Here is a 24562-nt window from a genome sequence, read left to right as displayed (position 1 = left end):
ATTTTTGGTTGCCTCTGAAATATAGCTCCTTCTACCTGATATCTTAAGGCCCCATACACTTGTCCTACTGGTTTGTTGAATTTTCCCCACCTGTCATTTTAAACAAATAAATATTGGGTAATGCTGTATTAGAAAAGGAACGGTTATCATTGGATCTAAATCACAACTGTAATGGGAAACTGGTGTAAGACTCATATTCACTACTCTGCAGTGGGAATCAATATATTTAGAAATGCAATATAAGTTGCTTCATATAGATTGTATTTCACGCCAACAAAGCTACATAAAATATTGCACTCTCTATATAAATACTGATGACAAAATTGTTTAGAGCCCGAGGATATTTTTCATATCTTTTGGAATTGCCCCTTCATACAAAATCTCATGTGAGATGTTTTGGTACTAGCCTATTAGATTTTTAAGATACATTTCGGTACTTGTGTAGTTTCACGGTGCCAGCATGTTGCCGTGCTACTTACGGTTTCTACGCTCAGCAAATTATCTAAAATAAAGTCACTTAACTCCATGCCAATGTGGATAGTTCATACCTCCACTATGGAGTTGATTTTAGATAGCGTGGCGAGCGTAGCGAGCCACCGAGCCCGCAGCGTGGGTGAGCGAAGCGAGCCCCGCAAGGGAACTCAGACGCACGCTCTATGCTGGCGCCGTGAAACTACACCTACATTTTAATGACTGTTCTACTTTAACTCTTCGAAATATATATCCCATTGATTTGCCCAAATCTGACCACTACCTGCTTGCCCATATTTTGATCACCATCAGAGTGGCCATCGCACAGAATTAGAAAAGCCCCACAGCTCTACAGTATCTCTGCATAAGATAATATGTAAAATCCAATTTGCTTTTCAAATGGAGATTTTAGGAGGCCCGTATTCAACAAAGTCATCCTCCCCGCTCGTTAAATGGTTTAGATTGCACAAATTTGTTACAGACGGAGAAGGTTCAACATTGCTCCTTGGATCTCCTTATACGCCACCTTCTGTTTGCTTGGTTTATTATATTACTAATTTAATACTTTGTTATTTATTCAAAATAATCATTTTGATATGTATATGCAATTCTTTGTTGTTAATGTGGATTATGTATTTGATTGGACTAACTCTGCACCTAAAACACCAATGGGTAAGTATACTAAAGGTTTTAAAAAATAAGAGATGTTGCCCATAGCAACCAATAAGATTATGTCTATCATTTCTTTATTGCATCCTAGAAAATGATAGACAGAATCTGATTGGTTGCTATGGGCAAAATCACCTCTTTTTTTTACTTTTAAAACCTTTAGTAAATTTACCCCCAAGTATGTGTAGAGGCATGCCGCTGTCTACCAGCGTTGTAAACATGGACATGTGGCTTCACTTTAGAATATTTGTGGAGGAGGCACAATATATAACTTCAAGCGAACCCTATCCATACAAAATGTAGTCTTACATTATACAGTTTGGATGCCAAAAAGCATATGGAAAAGTCAAGTAATGGAACAAATTAAGGTTTCCTGAATCCTCTCCAAAGGTAGGCAGAAACAATTAGCAATAAAGTATTTATTTATCTTTGGTGGATCTCCATGTGCAATGTGACAGTGTAAACACTGTTATAGAGCCTGATTCAGATTTGATCATCTGCAAATTTGTTGATCAATGCCTGCGCTGACATCACACACGCTCCCTTATAGCGACTAGGCACACTGGCCTTTATTCTGACATTCCCAGAAAACGACAGGTCCCCCCACAGTTTGATGAACTGCCCGGTCGTCAAATTGTGAGGGGATTGCAATTTGATATATTTTTATATTTCTGTCGATATTTTGGCTCGCGCCTGCACTCTACAATCCATACGCTTGCGCAGTCATTAGATAATCGAAAGGTTGCGAATTGGTACAATAGCGAACAACCCTAAATCAGGCCCGTAGTAGAGTAATGATAAAAAAAATTGAATGGTTCCAGCAAATTGCTAAATAATAACATTTGTGCAGAGATTCTACTGTGCAAAATAGATTTATTATGAATCTGTCTCTGCACCCATTACATTAGATTATTTTAGTGAGTGTAGTTGTCATTAGAGGAAGCTGTGTTTGGTGGTAAGCTGATAGGCAGTGTTCTGTCTCTATAATCATACACTCAGATCCTTCGGTGCCACAATTCCTTTTTGTATTTTATTGACCAAAGATCTTACAGATACTGTAGTTGCAGTTAAGGTACGTACACACTATATGATATGCATGATAACAATATCATTAATGATAAATTGTGCATATCATGACATACCGCCACTTCTCACCATGGAAGCTGCAGAGATCACTAGACCCAGAGGGTGAGGGAGGCAGGAGCGGGTGCCGGACCTGGAGGGTATGGATGCTGCAGCGGTCACTAGACATGGAGAGTGAGGGAGACAGCAGTGGGTGCCGGACCTGCATGAAGATAGAGGCTGTAGCGGAAGGTGGGTCTGGCCTGCAGGAGGGATGCTGCTGGTGGCGAGCACAGCAGTGTCTGGCCTCCAGTCGGTAGGACAGACTCATAGGCTACAGAGAAGATTGTGCATCTGCTGGATACTCTAGCAGCTGGGATAGGAGAGTGACGGTCCGGTTGGGAGGGTTGGGGAGTTCAAATTTCTATACCCCCACTTCTAAATTTCCACTTCAAACACTTGTCTAGAGTATACGCACTATATCGTTAACCCGAGTCATTAGCAATATCCTGCATCGTCTGAACATGCAGTCAAATTGTGACTATGTGATCAAAGACTGTATGTTCAGCGGGGGACCAGGTGATGTCAACGAATGATATTGTTCAGTGTGTATTCACCAAATTGTTCGTCCTGGAGCTCTGCCGATATCGTTAACGAAATCGTTCGGGGAGTAAATTGTATAATGTATATGCGACCATCAGTATTTGAAGTCATTTCTCCCTTAAATGAAAACGTTCAGAATAATAATATTCATTTAAAATGTTGTCATTGTTTAAAGTCACTATTTTAAATATTTATATGTATATATATATATATATATATATACATATATATATATATATATATATACACATACATACATACATACATTAGAATTTTCTACATATAACACACTTGGCTTTGTAAATTCTATCTTGATATTTATCAGGTATGGCAAACTCTCTGTAGTGAGCAGGTTCCGATATACTGTCTTTCGAAATACAGGTCGAGTATCCCGTATCCGAATATCCGTTATCCGAATTATTCCGAAATCCAGACATTCCAGAAATTGAAAAAAAATTTTTTTTTTGCGAAAAACTCACTGGGGACATTTGTAACCGCATCACTGGGGACATGATATGTAACTGGCACTATATATGTGCAAGAAAATGATTGCTTGGCATTCAAATTCAGTGCTGAGATAGTACACTCATTTTGTTTCACGTTTTGAAACCTTGTTTTTTGAACAAATAAAATATATTTGTGTGTATTTTATGTGGTAATAAAATATATTTGTGTGTATATTATGTGTTTATACAGCATAAATGCAAGATACTTCAAAATACATCACTGAAATATTAAAATATTCCGATATACGGACTAATCCGTTATCCAAAATTCTCCTGGTCCCGAGCATTTTGGATAAGGGATACTCAACCTGTACTGCACTGTATTGTGCACACAGCAGGTGTACTGATACTGCTGCAAATGGCTCTTTGTACCAATTATGGGTGCTTACATTTTTTTAGTCTCTGCACCCATCGTAATATACTATAAGACAATTTACATATCTTATTTTTTATTATTATAAGATCAGTTGATATATTATTTTTATAGCTTTTATACAGTAGTCATTAAAGCTATTCTTACTAAATTATTTAAAAGGTGAAAGTACCCACCAGCCCTTCTGCTCCAGGTCCAAGCGAAGTGACAGCAAGATCATTACCATTGGGGTCAAAGGCGTTGATCTCAATGCCCCAGTTGTTGTGTGGCTGCTTGAACCAGTTTTGCAGCACATGCTTGAAATCAATGCTTTGCCAGTGGCCTGTACGTGAGTGCAGGTCAATCTTCAGAGACCGAATACGGATGTGTTTGCTACCCTCCTCTGTTATAGGCTTGAGGCGTAGAATCTGTAGGTAGACAGTGGAGGTGTGTTGCACAGGCCGCAGGTACACCCATAGCTGGGCTTTTACTACCTTGGTGAACATTATTTTTGGGCTGAAGTTAAAATAGCAGCAGTGAGGATTCCCATCCAGTCTCACTACTGGGTCTGCTGTAGATGGAAGAGAAAGAGTTACTAGTGTTACAACTTCAGAAGTTATTGTATTAAATACACATATAATAAACACTGTTTTCTCTACATTATCCCCATACAAACAACTACATTTATGCTGATGTTCTGCCACAATAACCGTTCACACTGTATAACCTATTTATGCAACCTAATACCCCTTTCACACTGCAGCTCCTAACAGGTATATTGACGGTTAAAACGGTTAGAGCTGCAGTGTGAACCCACCAGTCTGCATTTACCGGTTACAAATAACCGGTATTTGCAAACGGGTAAAAAGCAGAGTCCTACACGGTTCAGAGCCATTTTACATACAGTGTGAATGGCGCTGAACCGGTATATAGAACTCAGGCAGTAGCTACGAGAGCGCAGTGCATATGTAATGAGCCACTCATTACATATGCGCATATGTAATGAGTGCAGTGCATATGTAATGAGTGGTTCATTCATATGCACTGCGCTCATTACATATGTGCATATGTAATGAGCGGCACATTACATATGCACTGCGCTCTCATAGCTACTGTCTGTCCTGCTTTTACACTGCAAACCTGCTTGAGACCCGGTATTTGTGGCCCTTATTCTAATTCGGACGGTACGGCCCGCGTGCGGCCGTACCGCCGATGTTTTTATTCTGCACATGCGCAGAGGTCAATCTGCGCATGTGCAGCCCCCTTCGCCGCAGACGTATTTCGTCTGCCGCAAAGGGGGCGTATAGGGGCGTGAGGGGCTTCATACCCTCATTTCCCTATGTGTACGCCCCGCGTTTCATGGGCGTTCCCATGCAAACGCGGGGCGTATGCATGGTAATGAGGGTATGACGCAACTCATGGGGGCGGAAAGCTGACGTCGCCGGATGTCAGCTCTCAGCCCCCAAACAAACTAGCACACGGACGATTGTCCGTGTGGTCTCAGCTTGCGGGAGCTGCTGGGGCGTGCGGACCTGCCTTCGATGGTCGACGACCATCGAATGCAGGGGGCAGCTCCCACCATGGTGGAGGCGTACGCCTCCACCATTTTTATGCAGATCGCCAGCCGTCCGTGTACGGACGGCCGTGGCGATCCGTCTCGTGGGCGGGGATTGGTTTGTGCGGCCAGAGCACCGTGTGCGGCTCTGGCCGCACCAACCAGAATAAGGGCCTATGTGTGGTGTGAAAGGGGTTTAAAACGGTAATATACCGTTTTAAATACCGTTTCAAAATACCGGGTCTCAAACATTTAGGCAATGTGAAAGCAGCATCATATTCTTTTCAATGTAGCTTTAAAAACATTTTATCAAGAAGATTGTTGAAATTCACAACAAACAGATTTATGCATCTAGACATTTATAAAGGAGGCGGCACCAGCATACGTTAGCTATAAAACACAACTACGTGGAGAAAGCTGCCGCCCAGATAGAAAAAGAAGAGGCCCGTTGCTAAATTGCAAATGGATCGGTATCCATTCGCAAATCAATATGCAATTCCTGTGACTGAGACAGGGTAGAAGTGGTCATTGCTGACGTCCCACACCCTCCTCGAAAATGCCTGGGCACACCTGTGTTTTTTCTAACACACCGAGAAAATGGTAGATTACCACCCCTAAATACGCAGTTTATGATGCTAATTTCCCTTGCGCATGTGCGGTGCGAATGGTATGCATGCAATGTCGATCAATAATCGCTCAATTAGTGAATTCTATTATTAGCAATCCAGTCTGAATTATGCCAAACGTCTGGTCAGCAGTAACTGTTTGGAGAAGTTCTGTTGGCTCATACAAGACTCTTGTGCTCATTGCTGCTCTAACTGGATCGTGGCGACTACCAAAGGTTGGAGTGGAACACAGCGATACAAGTGAAACCGCTGTGTGCCACAGGGTACAGCCACCCTGATGGGTGATTAGTATATGAAATGCCCCCCCCCCCATTGTTAACGCCACTCCCACTATCACCGCCAACCCGAAGCGTACGATCTGTGCATGGTTCTATCCCCCAAAAAATGTGTAATAGTAAAAATTAGAGAAAAAAACCCAGCGTGGCTCAAAGGCCGCTCCTGGTTCCTAAAATGTGGGGGACAAAGTAAGTAGGGGCCAACGTCCGACATACACAAATATAAAATTAATCTTTTTTGTACATTGCAAAAATGACAAACATATTACTAAGTTCTAAGAGAGGAAGAAACCCATGTGCAGCCTCCTCCGTATGGGCCCCCTCCTCTCTGCTGGGAGCAGCAGTGAGCGCTCAGGGCCTACTGCGCATGTGCAATTAAAGTGAAATATTGAATACTGAGTCGTCATGTCATTGGTATGCAGGTATTAGTGTCTAGGTCAACCACTATTGGTCGACACATGAAAAAGGTTGGTTGCATTAGGTTGACATGATTTATCGGTCGACGTGGAAAAGATCAACATGATTTTTTTTAAATAAACCGATTTGTTCATATTTGTACCATCCCAGTGGGCACAGGGGGAGAATATAACACACACACACAGCACAGAGAGGCACCAGGACCGAAGCATGGCGAGCACAGCGAGTACATGTAAACTAATAAGGTGTCCATGTTGACCTATGTTGACAGATGCCCAAAAATCTGAAAAAAGTACAGTATGTCAGCCTTTTAACGACAACATTTTCATATGTCGACCTATTGCATGTTGATTAATTAACTGTCGACCGAGACACTGTAACCCAAATGATCCACACCACTTGTCACCTTCCCTATTGGACCACTATATCCTGTTTCCACTTAGGCTGGTAACAAAATCAGGCCCCAATTTATCCCAAACTGTACTGTTAATAATTCGGCCTCAAGTTCATGTTAGAAAAACACACCACAGCAAACGCTAATCACGTCACATGACGGGCTGAAACAAATCCAGACCTACTTTATTAAAGAAAAATTATGTTTGTTTTGGAAACTGAAAACACTGTGTAAGATCATAAAAAGGGATTTATAGTTTTTAACGAAAAATGAGTAGAGAATAGGCCCATCATATCAGGCGGTTAATCCAGCAATGCCTGGAGCATGAGTGAAGTGTTACTTTTCCTGATGCATTCCCAAAATACGTCACATTGGAGGGCTAGATTTTGGTATAAGTGAAACAGATGGCCATGCCTGTGAATTATTAACTGATTTTCTATTTTTCAAAAGAAATGAGTAGAAATCTAATATAAATTCAATGCATGATTAATGTGCCAAAATATGTTAGTATTACTACTTCCTCACACTTATTAAATCAAGTTATGGTTGAAAGTATTTGTGTTTCTCATTTAAAAACAAAACAAAAAAAAAACAGTGCATCGAATTTGTAACACCATTGCATAACTAAAGAAAATACTAAGGGTGACATTTAATAGGATGCAGTTTTTAGACTTTTGTGATTTTTAGTCAAAAAAGTCCAAATTTGCAAAGTTTTTCTAAAATCGCCAACTTAATAGGATGTGAATTACAGTAAAAATTGCACTTTTTGACCTGGCGATTTTTAAACACAATTCAACTCGCATCCCAATGTTTTTCCATTAAAAAGTATACAACTCGAAATTTAATAGGATGCAATTTTGGGAAAACATTACCAAAAAACGCAAAACAAATAGACCAAGTTCAATATGTCGAATTTGACAAAACCATGCAAAGACCAGTGCAATCTGTGCATGGTTCTATCCCCAAAAAAATGTGTAATAGTAAAAATTAGAGGGAAAAAACCAGCGTGGCTCAAAGGCCGGTCCTGGTTCCTAAAATGTGGGGACAAAGTAAGTAGGGGTCCCCCGTATTTTGACAACCAGCACTGGGCCCAAACAGTCAACAGGGTAATGCCACAGCCGGGGGAAACTTTTTATGCAAGTTCCCCCAGCCAAAGCATTCATTCCCGTGGCTTGTCAGCCCAGGCAGGGAGTCCTTGAGGAGTGGGGACCCCCCCCCCCCAATAAAGGCCCCCCCCCCCCTCCAGTTAACTTGCATAAAAAGTTTCCCCTGACTGTGGTATTACCCTGTGGGCTGTGTGGGCCCAGTGCTTGTTGTCAAAATACGGGGGACCCCAACTAATTATGTCCCCTGTATTTTGGAACCAGGACCGGCCCTTGAGCCTGGTGCTGGTTTTAGAAATCCTGGGGATCCCCTATGATTTTTGTCCCCTGAATTTCTAAAACCATGACCGGTTCTTTGAGGCCCGGGGCTGGTTATTCTCAGGAGGGGGGATCCCATGCCGTTTTTTTTTTTCTAGGAAAAACGCACATTAACATGTATAAGAAATCGCATGTGTCCACTAATTTGCACATTTTCATGACTAAAATTCACACATTTTCATGGCTGAAATTTGCACTATATCACATTTTTCACCTGCAAATTCGCATGCCATTAAATAGTCGAGGGTTTTTTTTTTTAAATTCCCAATTTCAAAAACTGAGATTTTGCGCGATTTCAGAACCAAAAATCACATTCTATTAAATGTTACCCTAAATATTTAATTATAACTATTTAATAATAAAGGGATAAAACTGCACAATTTTGGGTAAATTATCATGTTTAACTCAGTCCATTATGTTTATGTACAAAAAATAGGATTTTGGGTACCTACCGGTAAATCCTTTTCTCGTAGTCCATATGGGATACTGGGCTTCACTACTATGGGGATTGAGACCTCCGCAGGAGAGACAGGCACATCAAAGAACTTTCAGTGTGGGTGCACTGGCTCCTCCCCTCAATCTCCCTCCACTAGTCAGTTAATGCAAAAACTGTGCCGAAGGAGAGCATGTGAGGAGTATGTGATAATGTATTGTGGTGAGATTCATCCAGCACACCCAAACGAAGAAAGCAACATATAAAAAAAGAGGTGAATCCTAACAACTTCAGAGGACACCTGTAACTGTAAACAAGTCTATAGACATATCTATCCTATAGAAAACAAGGCAATAAGCCTAACAAGAAGTAGGATCTGACAGCAGAAAAGCCGCACCGAGGTGGGCTCCCAGTATCCCATATGGACTACGAGAAAAGGATTTACCGGTAGGTACCCAAAATCCTATTTTCTCTACCGTCCAATGGGATACTGGGCTTCACTACTATGGGGAGGTCCCAAAGCTACCAGAACGGGTGGGAACGTGCGGAGTCTGCTGTAGAACCGCATTCCCGAACTGGGAATCCTCCCTGGCCAGGGTGTCAAACTTGTAGAACTTCACAAACGTGTGTTGCCCTGACCAAGTTGCAGCCCTGCAAAGCTGCATAGCTGACACCCCTCGAGCAGCAGCCCAAGAGGTACCTACAGACCTGGTTGAATGAGCCTTTACTGAAAAAGGAAGCGATAGACCAGCTGATACATAAGCCTGTTGGATAGTACATCTTATCCACCTGGCAATGGTACGCGTTGAAGCAGGTAAACCCTTCTTCTGCGCATCATAAAGCACAAATAGGCTGTCTGTCTTACGGATCCTAGCTGTGCGCTTGACATATCCCTTAAGGGTGAGGACCACGTCCAAGGTATCTGGAATATCCGGGTGTGCCGCACCAGAAGGAACCACAATGGGTTGGTTTAGGTGGAACCCTGACACCACCTTTGGAAGGAATTGTGGTCTAGTCCTGAGCTCCGCCCTGTCGTTGTGGAACACAAGGTAAGGGCTCCGACAAGATAAGGCCCCAAGCTCGGACACCCTCCTGGCCGAAGCTAGAGCCAGCAGAACAACTGTTTTCCAAGTAAGGTGTCGCAGCTCCGACTCCTCCAAAGGAACAAACCGGGCTGATTTTAAGAAAGTAAGAACTACTTCCAAATCCCATGGTGCAGTGGGAGGTACAAAGGGGGGTTGAATCCTCCGAACCCCCTGTAAGAAGGTTTGCACTTCCGGCAAGGCCGCAATCTTTTTCTGGAAAAACACAGACAATGCGGAGATTTGGACCTTTAAGGAACCCAATCTGAGTCCCTTATCTAAACCAGCCTGGAGGAAACGTAACAGGCTGTTTAGTCGAAAACTGGCCGGAGGCAAGCCATTCTTCTTGCACCAGGCAATATATCTTCGCCATATTACATGATAATGAGAAGCCGTCACCGGCTTCCTGGCTTTTATCATTGTAGTGACGACAGAGGGATGGAGACCCTTGTTGACTAAGATCTGCCGCTCAACCTCCAGGCCGTTAAACGTAGCCGCTGTAAGTCCTGAAAGACGAACGGGCCCTGGAGGAGCAGGTCTCTTCTTAGGGGCAGACGCCACGGGTCTTCCACTAGCATGGCCTGAATGTCCCCGTACCAGGCCCTTCTTGGCCAATCTGGTGCCACCAGTATGGCCTCCGTCCCCTGATGCCGGAGCCGCTTTAGCACCCGAGCCAACAATGGGAGAGGTGGGAACAGGTACACTAATTGGAATTCCCAGGTCCAGGTGAGAGCGTCCACTGCTATCGCCCCTGGGTCTCTGGTCCGTGCACAGTACATTGCTACCTTGTGGTTCAGTCGTGAAGCCATCAGGTCGATCTGAGGGAGACCCCACAGATCCACTATGGCATCGAACACTTGAGTGTGAAGGCCCCACTCTCCCGGGTGAAGATCGTGACGACTCAGGAAGTCCGCCTCCCAGTTGTCGACTCCCGGGATAAAAATGGCAGACAGGGCCTGGACATTCTGTTCCGCCCAGGACAGGATCTTTGACGCTTCTCTCATGCAAGGCATGCTCTTGGTACCACCCTGCCGATTTATATAGGCCACAGTGGTGGCATTGTCCGACTGGACCTGGATCGCCTTGCCCTGTAACAATGGAGCTGCCTGTAACAGGGCATAGTAGACCGCCCTCAACTCCAGCTTGTTGATATGAAGGGTCGACTCCAGTGGAGACCATCGACCCTGGAGGCGGACTCCCTGTGTGACAGCTCCCCAGCCCCTCAAGCTGGCGTCCGTGGTTACCAACGTCCAGTCCTGGATCTGGAACCGTCTGCCTGCCAACAGATTGGATGAATCTAGCCACCACTGTAGCGAGATCCTGGTTCTTGTTGCAAGGCCAATCCTTCTGCGCATCTGCAGGGGGGAGCCGGACCACTTTGTCAGGAGATCCAATTGAAAGACCCTGGAATGGAACCGGGCAAATTGTATTGCTTCGAATGAAGCCACCATCTTGCCTAGAAGCCGGAGGCAAAGATGGATCTGTACCAGAGGAGACTGTAGGACCTCCCTGACCAGCTGTTGTATTGCACTGACCTTTTCCATCGGCAGAAAGACTCTTTGCTCCGATGTATCCAGGATCATGCCCAAGAAAACCATCCTCTGGGTCGGAACCAGTGATGATTTGGCCATGTTCAGGATCCACCCGTGGTCTCTTAGCACTTGCATGGACAGATTGAGAGCACTCCTCAAGGCCTCTGCCGACCCTGCCTTTATTAGCAGGTCGTCCAGGTATGGCACGACATTCACCCTTCGAAGTCTGAGTAGTGACATCATTTCCGCCATTACCCTTGTAAAAACCCGCGGGGCAGTAGACAGGCCGAAAGGTAAGGCCCGGAATTGGTAATGGTCGTTCCCCAAGGCAAACCTGAGATAGATTTGGTGTGGGGGCCAAATGGGGATGTGTAAATAGGCGTCCTTGACGTCTATAGAGACCAAGAACTCCCCTCTCTCTAGACCGGCAATCACGGAGCGCAAGGACTCCATCCTGAACTTGAACACCCGCAGGAAGAGGTTTAGTGATTTTAGATTCAGGATGGGCCTTACTGAGCCGTCTGGCTTCGGCACCAGGAACAAGTTGGAATAATATCCCTGGCCCCGCTCCGTGCTTGGCACCGGTACAATTACCTGAGACTGAAGCAGCCTGGTAATGGCCCCCCGAAGGAGAACCTGATCCTCCTGGGATGCTGGAAGGGCCGACCTGAAGTATCGTCTGGGAGGGGGTTTGTCGAATTCCAGCCTGTAACCTAGAGAAATGAGATCCCTGGCCCAGGAATCCAGACCAGAGGCGTCCCACACCTGGCTGAAAAGCAACAATCGCGCTCCCACCGCGAGAGAGTCTCGTGGCGGGAAAACCCCGTCATGCTGCAGGCTTGGAGGAAGCCGCGGCATTGGGACGGTCCTGTGTGCTGGAGGAGTTGGGCTTCCTAAACTTGCCTCTGGTGCCTCTGTTGGCATTTGAGGCGCCCCTAGCTTTGGGGCGAAACCTGTTCCCACGAAAGGACTGCTGGGAGGTAGCTGTGAAGGGACGCTTTGCTACTGTGGGAGCTGATGGGAGGAAGGTAGATTTTCCTGCCGTGGCCTTGGAAATCCAACCATCTAATTCGCTTCCAAAAAGCCATTCTCCTGTAAAGGGAATACCCTCCACACTCTTTTTAGAGTCCACATCCGCGGACCACTGACGCAGCCACAGGGCCCGTCTGGCTGAAACCGCCATGGCTGAATTGCGTGCGTTTATTGCGCCCAATTCTTTTTGCGCTTCGCACAGGATCTTAGCAGTATCCTGAATGTGACGCAGGCTGTCGCCAATCTGAGCCACAGTCATGTCACCTAACAACCCCTCCTGAATCTGGGTTGACCAGGTATGTATGGCTTTAGCCATCCAGCAGCTGGCTAGAACTGGGCGCTGGGAGGCCCCACTAGCCGTGTATATGGACTTGAGGGTAGATTCCAGCCTCCTGTCCGCCCCGTCCTTAAGAGTGGATACACCTGGGACTGGTAACAACACCTTTTTAGAAAGACGGGAGACAGATGAGTCCACCACTGGTGGCTCCTCCCACTTCTTCCTGCCCAAAGGTTCAAAAGGATAAGCATTTGTGAACCGCTTTGAAAGAGTAAACCTCTTATCAGGGTTTTGCCATGCAGCCTTGAAAACCGTTTCTAACTCCGCCTGCTCAGGGAAATATACTGGCTGTTTCCTCTGAGTCATGAAGAAAGGATCTCCTTCTGCGGATGCCTCCACCGGGAGATCTAAAACATCCCTGATGGCCCTGATAAGCGGTTCAGGACCATGCACTGCTGCCTCAGGGACTGGTTCCTGCAGAACCTGCTCCTCACCCTCCTCCAATATGTCCTCCTCATCATCCTCTGAATCAGGGGCCATCGCAGCAGCCGGCCTCTTTTGGGGCTGTGCGGCAGGAGGAGGTACATTAAGAGTATGAAGAATATCCACCCTGGCAGCTAACATGGACAATTCCCTCTGAACCCTCTGCGTTTGCTGAGTGTTAGTGGAAAGCTGTGAAGCCACAGAATCCAACAATGTCTTTATGTTGGAGGCCCAGACAGGCTCCTGCTCGTCAGCCTGAGATGGCCCCACAAGCTGTGGGGGTACCCCACTGATCTGAGTGTCAACACTACTGGGCTGTGGTGACATACAAGCCTCACAAGTGACTTGGGACCTTGGGCACAAACTTGGTGCTACACACCATACAAGTGAACTTCTTCACCATGATGAGACAGTACTACAGTATACAGCAGTACAATACAACCCCCACGCAGTCACACACGTGCACACACCACACCGCTGGATGTTAAAAAACAGACTATGTGCTTGTTTTATGTGTGTCTGTAACTAATCAGTGGGGGAAAAACAGAGCAATTGAGGAACCAAATGCACCCTGAACTCACAGATCTGGGTGAGCTGGTAACGCTAAAACACAGTGATATCAACAACACAGTGTCTAAAATAAGCCAGATAGCGCAGCAGCGCTAAATCGCTATAAAACCTGCTGTCTCTGCCGTGCTGCAAGGATCCGGATCCACCACGCCAGTGAGGAGCCCTCTGTAATGGAGTCTGGCAGCGTGTAAAGAAGCAGGAAGTGACCAGCAGAGCTTGGTCCCGCTCTGAGTGAAGCCCCGCCCCCCTGTACACGGAGCTGGCGCTTACATACGTTTATACTGACATATAATAAAAAGGTATAATATTACATACATATACCCTGGGGGGTGTCCCTGGTGTCCAGCGGCAGCACCCCTATGCCAGTTTCCAGACGCGGGGTTCACGCGGTCCCTGCTAGAAGGCCGCCATTACTGCCCGTCGTCTAGCCGCACCAGAAATGGCTGCGGGGTCCCCTTGTGGAACCCCCAGCCTGTACTCACCACTTGAAGTCTTCAGACCTGTCAGGGGGTGTGCGGCGGCTAGGAGGCTTGCTCGCCACAGCGCAATGCTGTGCGGTGACAAGCCCCACACAGGACCGAATTGTCCTGTAGCAGGGTCAGCTCTGCACCTGAAGAGGTCGGGGACTGACCCTTCCCCTGACACCCACGAAGCAGGACAGCTGTGTGGTCACCACAGCGCCCCAAAATAACAAACTTTGAAAATAAATGTAGAAAAACTCTGGAGCATCCAGAAGCACTGCCTCTCCTGAGGCACATTTTTCAAAACTGACTAGTGGAGGGAGATTGAGGGGAGGAGCCAGTGCACCCACACTGAAAGTTCTTTGATGTGCCTGTCTCTCCTGCGGAGGTCTCAATCCCCATAGTAGTGAAGCCCAGTATCCCATTGGACGGTAGAGAAATTATTATTTTTATCTGGTGAGGATTGCTACTTTGTAGAACTTTTCTTAAATTTGTTTAGGCTTGGAATAACCTGTAATATATATTTATTTCTATTTATTTACAGTTTCTTATATAGCGCAGCAGATTTCGTTGCACTTTACAATAGTAGACAGGGATAAAACAAACTGGGTAACAACAGACAGACTTGGAGGTAGGAGAGCCCTGCTGCAAGCTTACAATCTATATATATATAGAGTTTTCATCAGAGGTGAGGTGATGAAAACTGCCTGGGAGCAGTTGAAACGGCTGTCAGGTCTCTACAGCTGTCATTTTTTGCAATGATGTGTTTGCAATAAAAGCTATTTTGTTTTTTCACTTACATCGCTGAGTGCTGGCTTCAATTCCTTCTACACAGAAGGGGAAAGTGCTTTTGTTCATGTACCTATGTGCCCTGCACCAGCTCAGTTATTTCTTGAACATTTAGGAGTGCCTAACCTGCAAAAACCTGCTATATATATATATATATATATATATATATATATATATATATATATATATAGACAGAATAGCAGGCAGGCGGCGGCACTCCAAGGGTTTTTATTCGTGCAAAAGAATCTCCAACGTTTCGGGGACTAGCCCCTTTGTCAAGGTGATATCACCTTGACAAAGGGGCTAGTCCCCGAAACGTTGGAGATTCTTTTGCACGAATAAAAACCCTTGGAGTGCCGCCGCCTGCCTGCTATTCTGTCTACAATACTGATCCGGAGGGCACCCAGGTACTTTTCTATTTGAGTTGGAGTGCCGATCCGCCCCACTTTATATATATATATATATATATATATATATATATAGTCGCTGTTGGTTGTTCGGCACTCCGGACGAAGTGTGAAAGACCGTGGTGCCTTCCTTCAGAAGTAGTAGAGCAGAGACCAAGGGCTTTTAGCAAGACCCTATGGAATAAGGCGGCACTCCATGGATTTTGTACAATCAAGTTATGGTTTTAATGTCGGTTAGACGGTACACATAATGCTGGTCAACGTTTCAAGGCCGTCTGGGCCTTTTCAACAGGACGTGCAAATGGGTGCATAAAGTGCGGTGCAGAGAAAAGATATATATATGGATCTTGAGGCTAGGCTGTACACTCAAAGGTTTTCAATTACCAGAGTGCCAGGCTCCAAAATGGTATAATACATGCAGTATTAGCAAGCCAGCAACATCCGGGTTATAGTGAAAATATCAAAAAGAATTGAATAGTATATTCCAAAGTGCAAAAACAGACATAAAAACATCATGATGCCCATGATGAAGGTGCATCTTGTAGCACCAAAACAGCTGTCGGTATGATTACTTACAGGATCGGCAGGGTGGAGTTCTATGTTATGTTTCCATGCTAAGTATACCCCCGTTCCTGCTGATGTTTTTATGTCTGTTTTTGCTCAGCCAATCACAGGCTGCTCACATCGGGCCGAATTCCCCTGAGCTCTCCCGGCAGCTCCCAGAGAGAGCTTGATAAGATTTGGCACTTTATGTGCCATTTTTTACATGTGATAAATCAGCTCGATTTATCACATGTAATCCCAGGGAGCAGCAGGAGAGCAGGGTCCAGGAGCTGCCGGAGAGGGTCCGTGGCAGGGGGCGGGGACCAGAGAGAAGAGTCAGCAGCGGCGAGCGGCGGGAGCATAGAAAAAAAATCCTATTCAAAAACTGGGAGGCCGCTGATTGGCTGAGCTCTCAGCCAATCAGCGTCCGCCCAGTCTTTTGAATAGGATTTTTTTTCTGTAGCTGTAGCGGCGAGTGGTGGGAGAGAATCCTATTGAAAAGACTGAGCGGCGGGGACGCTGCGGGGTGGCTGGTGGGGGAGCTGCAAGAAGGGCAGAGGCAGTGTGCAGGGGACGCTGTGGGGGACAGTGACATAGAAGCGGCAGTAACGGAGAGCCGGGCAGGAGGAGGCGGGAGCTGTCAGTGCTGAAAAAAAAGCCCATACAATGAATGGGCAGCATGTGATTGGCTGAGCGCTCAGCCAATCACAGGGGAATCCACTGCCTCTGCCCTACTAGCAGCGTCCCCCGCCATCCGCCCCGCAATGTCCCCGCCACCCTGCTCCCTCCACCTTCCCGGAGGACAGCTCCCTGCTCCGGCGTCCTCACAGAGTCCACTGCCCGGCTGCACATAAGATTTAGCAAATCTTATGTGCAGCCGGTCCGACCTCCCGACTCCGATCCGATGCGCACAGGACCATGCATCGGGTCGGACCAGGTGTCTGGACATGCGATTTGGCCCGTTTTTACTGCCCGATCCATCTGAATCGGGTGAAATCGGGTCCAAATCGCATAGTGTATGGGGACCTTTACAGTTGGAGCTTCAAAATTACAATACACTGAACATTTGGGGAATCTTGGCAATGTCCTGGATAGTGACTTGACCCTTAAACTGATACTGTATCAGCCACAATCAAATCCTCATTCTTTTATCTGAGGAACAAAGCCAGAATCAAGCACTTAATTCCCCAAGAAGATCTGCCTACAGATTTACATGCATTTGTATCATCACGCCTAGACTACCCAGCAAAAGAATTGTACTGCTTACAGATGGTACAAAATGCAGATGCAGCGCTATTAACCAACCAGTCCTGTTTCAGCCACATAACACCCATTATCTTCTCCCTTCATTGGCTACATGAAAGATGGTGAATCATTTTTAACATGGGCTTAACCCCTTGAGTGTCAAGTGGATCTATCAAAATAGGTGTGAAAATTGGCAAGCCACCATTTTTACACATCATAATGACCTGTAATTTTTACGTTATTATAGGAAATATAATATGTGTTACAAAACATTTTTTAGTTGAATTTATATATCAAATGTAAGTGACGCTGGCATTTTAAGTGGATACTATGCTTATCTCTCACAGAGAAGTTGGCATTCAAAGGTTAATTTACTTTCAAAGCTCTTCATGACCAGAGCCCAAAGTACGTGATGCAGCTTCTGATTCCTTACTGCCTATCTTCATTACTGCAAACTGCAAATGATGGACTAATAACAATACTTAGAATCTGCCTAAACTCATCTGGGGATCGAGCTTTCAGCTTTGTGGCTCCAACCCTGTGGAATTCTCTGCCCTGCACAGTGTGAGAGGCATTTACTCTGGATTCCTTCAAAAATAGACTCAAGATTTTCCTGTTCTCTCAAGTATTTCACTAATATTCACTGCTAAACTTTTTTTTTCTTTTTTGTGCTGCAAAAGGCAAATGTAAAGCACTTTGAGTCCTATTGGGAGAAAAGTGCTATGTAAATAACACTATTATTATTATTATTATTATTATTATTATTATTATCAACTATACTTATTTACCATGTACATGTCCTAACGGTCTTGTATTGTAATTCATTACTTACTTGTTTTTCTTCTCTCATGTATGTGTTGTTAGGTGCTGCGGAACCCTTGTGGCGCCATATAAATAAATGATGATAATTATAATAATAATAATAATAATAATAATATTGTATGTCAATACTCCCTTTGGACAAAGTTTTCAGCCTATATGTATTTGGAGTACAGTATCGGGACAAACAACCGGAATTTCTTGATAACCCCTACTAATGACCATGCCTTTTTTTTACACTTTTACACAATTTCTCCATTTGGAAGTCCTGGGGCTATACAAATGTAGCTAAATTCCCCACAAAAGGTCTTTATGGATTGTCTTTCCTTCAGCTACAGTATTATGTGAGCAGTGATGGACTGGAGCATGAATGGTTAACCAGGGAAATGAAGGGGTGTGGCCACCTGACCAGAGAGAAGTGGCTATACACTATGCGACTTTCGGCCAATTTCATCCGATTTCGGCATTTTGGGCCAATAATCTGGCGAAATCGGCCCAAAATTACAAGTGTGTGACATCTGATCCGTAAATCCCCCACCCTGATAATAATGTACATAGGTCCCACAGATAATAATACAGCAAATAGCCCCCCCCCCCCCCAGATATTACAGCATAAAGGTCCTCCACACACAGATAATAGTACAGCACATAGGTCCCCCCACATATAATACAGCACATGGGTCCTCCCCACACAGGTAATAGTACAGCACATAAACCCCCACATATAATACAGCACATGGGTCCTCCCCACACAGATAATAGTACAGCACATAACCCACACATATAATACAGCACATGGGTCCTCCCCACCCAGATAAAAGTACAGCACATAGGTCCCCCCACATATAATACAGCACATGGGTCCTCCCCACACAGATAATAGTACAGCACATAGGTCCCCCCCAAGATAATACAGCACATGGGTCCTCCCCACATAGATAATAGTACAGCACATAACCCCCCACATATAATACAGCACATGGGTCCTCCCCACACAGATAATAGTACAGCACATAGCACCCCACATATAATACAGCACATGGGTCCTTCCCACCCAGATAATAGTACAGCACATAGCCCCCCATATAATACAGCACATGGGTCCTCCCCACACAGATAATAGTACAGCACATAGCCCCCCACATATAATACAGCACATGGGTCCTCTCCCCACACAGGAGTACAGCACATGGGTCCTCCGCACACAGATAATAGTACAGCACATAGTCCCCCCCATATAATACAGCACATGGGTCCTCCCCACACAGATAATAGTACAGCACATAGCCCCCCACATATAATACAGCACATGGGTCCTCCCCACACAGATAATAGTACAGCACATAGCCCCTCCCCTACAAAAAATACAGCACATGGGTCCTCCCCACACAGATAATAGTACAGCACATGGGGCCAATTTCATCTGATTTCGGCATTTTGGGCCAATAATCTGGCAAAATCGGCCCAAAATCGCAAGTGTGTGACATCTGATCCGTAAATCCCCCACCCTGATAATAATGTACATAGGTCCCACAGATAATAATACAGCAAATAGCCCCCCCCCCCCAGATATTACAGCACATAGGTCCTCCCCACACAGATAATAGTACAGCACAGTCCCCCCCCCATATAATACAGCACATGGCTCCTCCCCACACAGATAATAGTACAGCACATAGTCCCCCCCATATAATACAGCACATGGGTCCTCCCCACATAGATAACAGTACAGCACACAGCCCCCCACATATAATACAGCACATAGGTCCTCCCCACACAGATAATAGTACAGCACATGGGTCCTTCCCACATAGATAATAGTACAGCACACAGCCCCCCACATATAATACAGCACATGGCTCCTCCCCACACAGATAATAGTACAGCACATAGTCCCCCCCATATAATACAGCACATGGGTCCTCCCCACATAGATAATAGTACAGCACATAGCCCCCACATATAATACAGCACATGGGTCCTCCCCAGACAGATAACAGTACAGCACACAGCCCCCCACATATAATACAGCACATGGGTCCTCCCCACACAGATAATAGTACAGCACATGGGTCCTTCCCACATAGATAATAGTACAGCACACAGCCCCCCACATATAATAAAGCACATGGCTCCTCCCCACACAGATAATAGTACAGCACATAGTCCCCCCCCCCATATAATACAGCACATGGGTCCTCCCCACATAGATAATAGTACAGCACACAGCCCCCACATATAATACAGCACATGGGTCCTCCCCACACAGATAAAAGTACAGCACAAAACCCCCAACATATAATACAGCACATGGGGCCTCTCCACACTGATAATAGTATAGCACATGCCCCTCCCCACCACAAATAATAAAGCACATGGGTCCTCCCCACCCAGATAATAGTACGGCACATAGCCCCCCCCCCCCCCATAATATACATTACATAGGTCCCCCCGGCAGGGTACTGGATGCGGCTGGAATAGCTGACACGCTGCTCAGAGTTAAGCAGCATGTCAGTTCTTCCAGCTACATCCAGTCCCCTGCCGCACACACAGCCCACTCACCTCTTCTGCTGAGAGTGTCAGAGCTGTCAGTAGCATCCTGTCCCCCAGCTCTCAGCAGCAGACCAGACACGAGACACAGCGCAGCGTGGGGCAGCAGGAGGACGGCTTTTGAAATAGAAACCACTAGTGATTGGCTGCCGGGTGGCCACTGGGTTCCCACGGCCAATGCAGTGATTGACTCACAGGCGGCAGAACAGCGTGTCGCCGGGAACCCCTCCAGTTTAAGAAACTGAGTCCCCAGGGACCAATTTAGAGTAAAATACTATAGCGCGTTTTTTGCGAACCCTGCAGCGGTGCAGAGCAGCCACGCTCACATGCAAAAGAGGACGTGGCTATGAATCGGTAGGGCCCACCGGGGATTTTCCTGGCTCCCCGCTCGGCCAGTCTGTGCCTGTATGTGACTAAAGTTTCTAAATAAATGCTGATAAAGGAATGGTTCTTTTTGATAGATCTACAGTATCTAAATTGCGGCATACCAAACAAGACTTTAAAATTGACAGGGCACAAGGTTAAACACTAACTAATATCTTTGTATGTATCTTAGTTTGACATCAGTTTTGTTTCAATGAAAATAAAGACACTGTACAACCTGCATACCTATAAGCTGTATTCTATTGTCTAACATACAGTGCCATAACAAAAACATTTTTGAAAAAAAAAAATTAAATAAATTGCAAGGGCTCACCATCAGACCCCATAGGAAAAAAAAACATTGACCCCATATGAGAACAATCACACAAACAAAACAAAAATAAAATACATTGAAACATTGATCAAATATTACATTGGTCCTCACATAAAAGACCTCCAATCAATCGCATTGTCCAACAGAGAACACAAAATCACATTGACCCCAGATTAACACAGTACAGTCTGTGCCAGGTTCATCTTCTTGCAGAACGCAGGAGAGACCTTAAGACATAGCCAATTGTATTTAGTGTGTAGTGCCCCAGGGGGTAGAGTTAAAAATGCCCTCATGTGAACACCATACCAGTCATTGCCCAGCTGCCATTATTTCTCCTAGGGAGCTAGCGGGGACAGTATAACAGAAGGACACCCGAGCAGCTCCTCACCTAGCTCCCTGCGACTCTGTTTCTCTAAATCCGACTCATGTCCTATGTGGTCTCCAGGCCAGCGGCGTAACTATAGCACCGCAGCCCCCGCCACCGCGGGGGGGGGCGCTGTGCATGTGGGGGCGCCGGGGGCTGCAGTGCTATAGTTAACCCCCCCCCCCCAATCCCCCACAGACTTACCTATCTCGCTGGTCCCGGCGGCTCCGTTCTTCTGCTGAGGACCACCACAAAATGGCCGCCCCCATATAGAACACAGTTCTCTAAAACTGTCTGTTGTATGGGGGCGGCCATTTTCTGGTGGTCCTCAGCAGAAGAACGGAGCCGCCGGGACCAGCGCGATAGATAAGGCTGTGGGGGATTGAGGGGGGTTTGCATGGGCGGCGGGGTGGGTAGGGGTGCTTGCCGGGGTGGCGGCGCCCCCCCTAACGGCGGGGGGGGCGCCCAAAACGTAGCTACGCCACTGCTCCAGGCAGCTTCTTTACCATGTGAGTGTGGAATTTGTCAAAATAGGTGTAAAAATTGCCAAGGAAACCTTTTTATTAAGCAGCGAGCCCTTGAACTGGGACTGACACAGACACCATTGCCATGAAAGAGGAAACAACAACAGCCACTGCCAACCAATGATGGCTAGCGGATAACAAGAGGATGAAAGGGCCAGCAGCCAGATCTGACCCACTGATGGGGGTGGTCCTCAGGGCCAGATCAACATTGGGGCAGATGGAGCTGCAGCTCAAGGCCTCCGTATAAAATTAGGCCAATCATCATGACAGCATGATGATCACCAGCCAGACGCCAGCTAGCCACATCATTGGTCATTAATCAGAAAAATTAAAATTGCATTCCTGTTTAACACATTTATGCAATTTTTGTACATGTATTTCATTATGGAGACACTGGTGGCTTATATGGGTTCTACTTGCCTACATGGCCTTGGTCTTACTCCCTCCACTTTCATTATAAGACCATGGACATGGTAAATGCTGACATGCAATAGGTCACCAGGGTCGAAAGGTCAGCACGTGGTCGTCACGTGGACTTCGTCAGAGGGCGTCACGAGGGCGTCAAGTGGACTTCGTCTCCTACCTGCCGCCTGAGGCTTAAGCAAAATACATCTGCGGTATGTGATAACCGCCTGCTGTGGTACGTGATTCATTTTATCTGCACGTGAAAGTTTACCACTTTTTATTCAAATAAAAACAATACTTGCACTATGGAGCGCTCCACCTTTGTCTTTTTCTAGAAATATTGTGACCTGTGGATCCAGGTATTGCGGGAGCTGCCGGTTGAAAGCAAGAAACCTAAAGTGCATTTGGAAGTTACTCCTGGGACTTGTAGTTCCTTAATAGAGACTAAGGACTTGCGCACAGGATACTGGTGAATTATATATATATATATATTTTTTTTAACTGGCTTCTTCTTAGTTCACCATCTATGTCAGTTTAGAGGGAGAATATAATAGTGTGCCGAGCATAGCGAGGCACAGAACCTGAAGCATAGTGAGTGAGGTGTGCTATGCAAGAGTACACGTTACACTAATTGGAGGTTAGTGTGGTCTAAAAAAAAGCACTATATCGTCCTCCTACCCACTAAGGAAGTTATTATTGTTGATACTCAGTGCTGCAACGTTCGGATCGCTGCGTGTCATTTTTTGCCCGCCCACATATGCCACCACCCCCCTTCACAAGGCAAATTCCCTGCATGGCTGTGAATGTATTTAACATAAACATCCATTCGCAGCCTATGGAAAAACACCCACATCATTCCATGGTTGCTGACCATGGAATGCTGTGGAAGGTGCATGCAAAACTAAGATAATCTCAGATGTGATGTCATGGGAATGCTCCCATGGGTGCGACTACCCACTTCCAACCCACATGCAGTGGTGGGTGTGAGCACCTGGCGAACACTTTGTTCACCATGGCCATGATGGTGTTGTCTTTGATGTATATTACAAGATCTAAAAATGTTACCTTTTCTTTGTTGGTTTCTGTGATAAATTCTAATCCACAATTGTTTTTGTTCATGTTTATTTGAAACTGTTCCAGATCTGCGGCTGTACCCCTTTCATATGGAAGGGCACAGCCGCAGATCTGGAACAGTTTAAAAAAACATGAACAATAACTATTGTGGATTAGAATCAGGGCCGGCAGTGCACGCTGCAGATTCATTTTAGTTTTATTACTCTCCGTCCAGCGTCCACGATAGCTCGTTTGAGCTTAATAGCATCCAAGTCAGGCTGAGGCTGGCCAGTTCAAAAGAACTGCTATGTCCTGTGACTGTCACATCACTGCAGATCTGTGGATCAGCGCTGAATACAATCAGCCAAACATAGCAGCAGTGGTGGCCGCGCCTGTGTGAAGCCTGCCCGCAGTCATGCACGCTCACACACCCGCAGACACGCTCGCCCACCCACCCGCAGACACGCTCGCCCACCCGCCCGCAGACACGCTCGCCCACCCGCCAGCAGACACGCTCGCCCGCAGCCATTCTCTGTATGTACTTCTGGCTGCGGGAGGCACACAGACGCGGCCACCCCTGCTGCTACGCTTGCTGATGGTATTCAGCAGGAGTCAGGACAGAGCAGTCCGGCCTCCTTACAGCATTAAAGTGAGGACTGGAGCATCCTGGTAGAGCCAATGGGCACCGCAGCTAGCACATGGGGACAGAAAGTTGGGACTCGGGAGAGGACAGAGGAACAAACCGTGGCCCCTGCACTGTGTGCACTCTGCCAGTGCAGTTGAAGAAAAAAAAGTAAGACAAACTTTAAATAATTAAATAGGCATGTGTATATACACAGTATTACACACACATTTGCACATTTTTATGGGGGGGGGGGGGGGGGGCGCAGTTGGCAGACTTTTTGCCTAGGGTGTCACGAAACCTTGCACCGGCCCTGATTAGAA

The 24562-nt window shown here is 46.1% G+C and overlaps 1 protein-coding gene across 2 annotated transcripts in view; it reads right to left on the bottom strand.

The window, feature by feature from the left end:
* Positions 1–24562, bottom strand: part of GDF11 (growth differentiation factor 11) — a 312820-nt gene that overhangs the window by 5417 nt on the left and 282841 nt on the right. For both annotated transcript variants that reach the window (XM_083169199.1, XM_083169200.1), the window contains one exon: positions 3861–4234. In XM_083169199.1, coding sequence (XP_083025325.1) covers positions 3861–4234 — 374 coding nt within the window. The remainder of the gene's footprint in view (positions 1–3860; positions 4235–24562) is intronic.

This window comes from Crinia signifera, chromosome 2 (assembly GCF_055691185.1).
Source record: "Crinia signifera chromosome 2, ASM5569118v1, whole genome shotgun sequence".
NCBI classification, from domain to species: Eukaryota; Metazoa; Chordata; class Amphibia; order Anura; family Myobatrachidae; genus Crinia; species Crinia signifera.
Note: the sequence above shows the minus strand (reverse complement) of the source record. Positions and strands in the feature narration are given on the sequence as shown.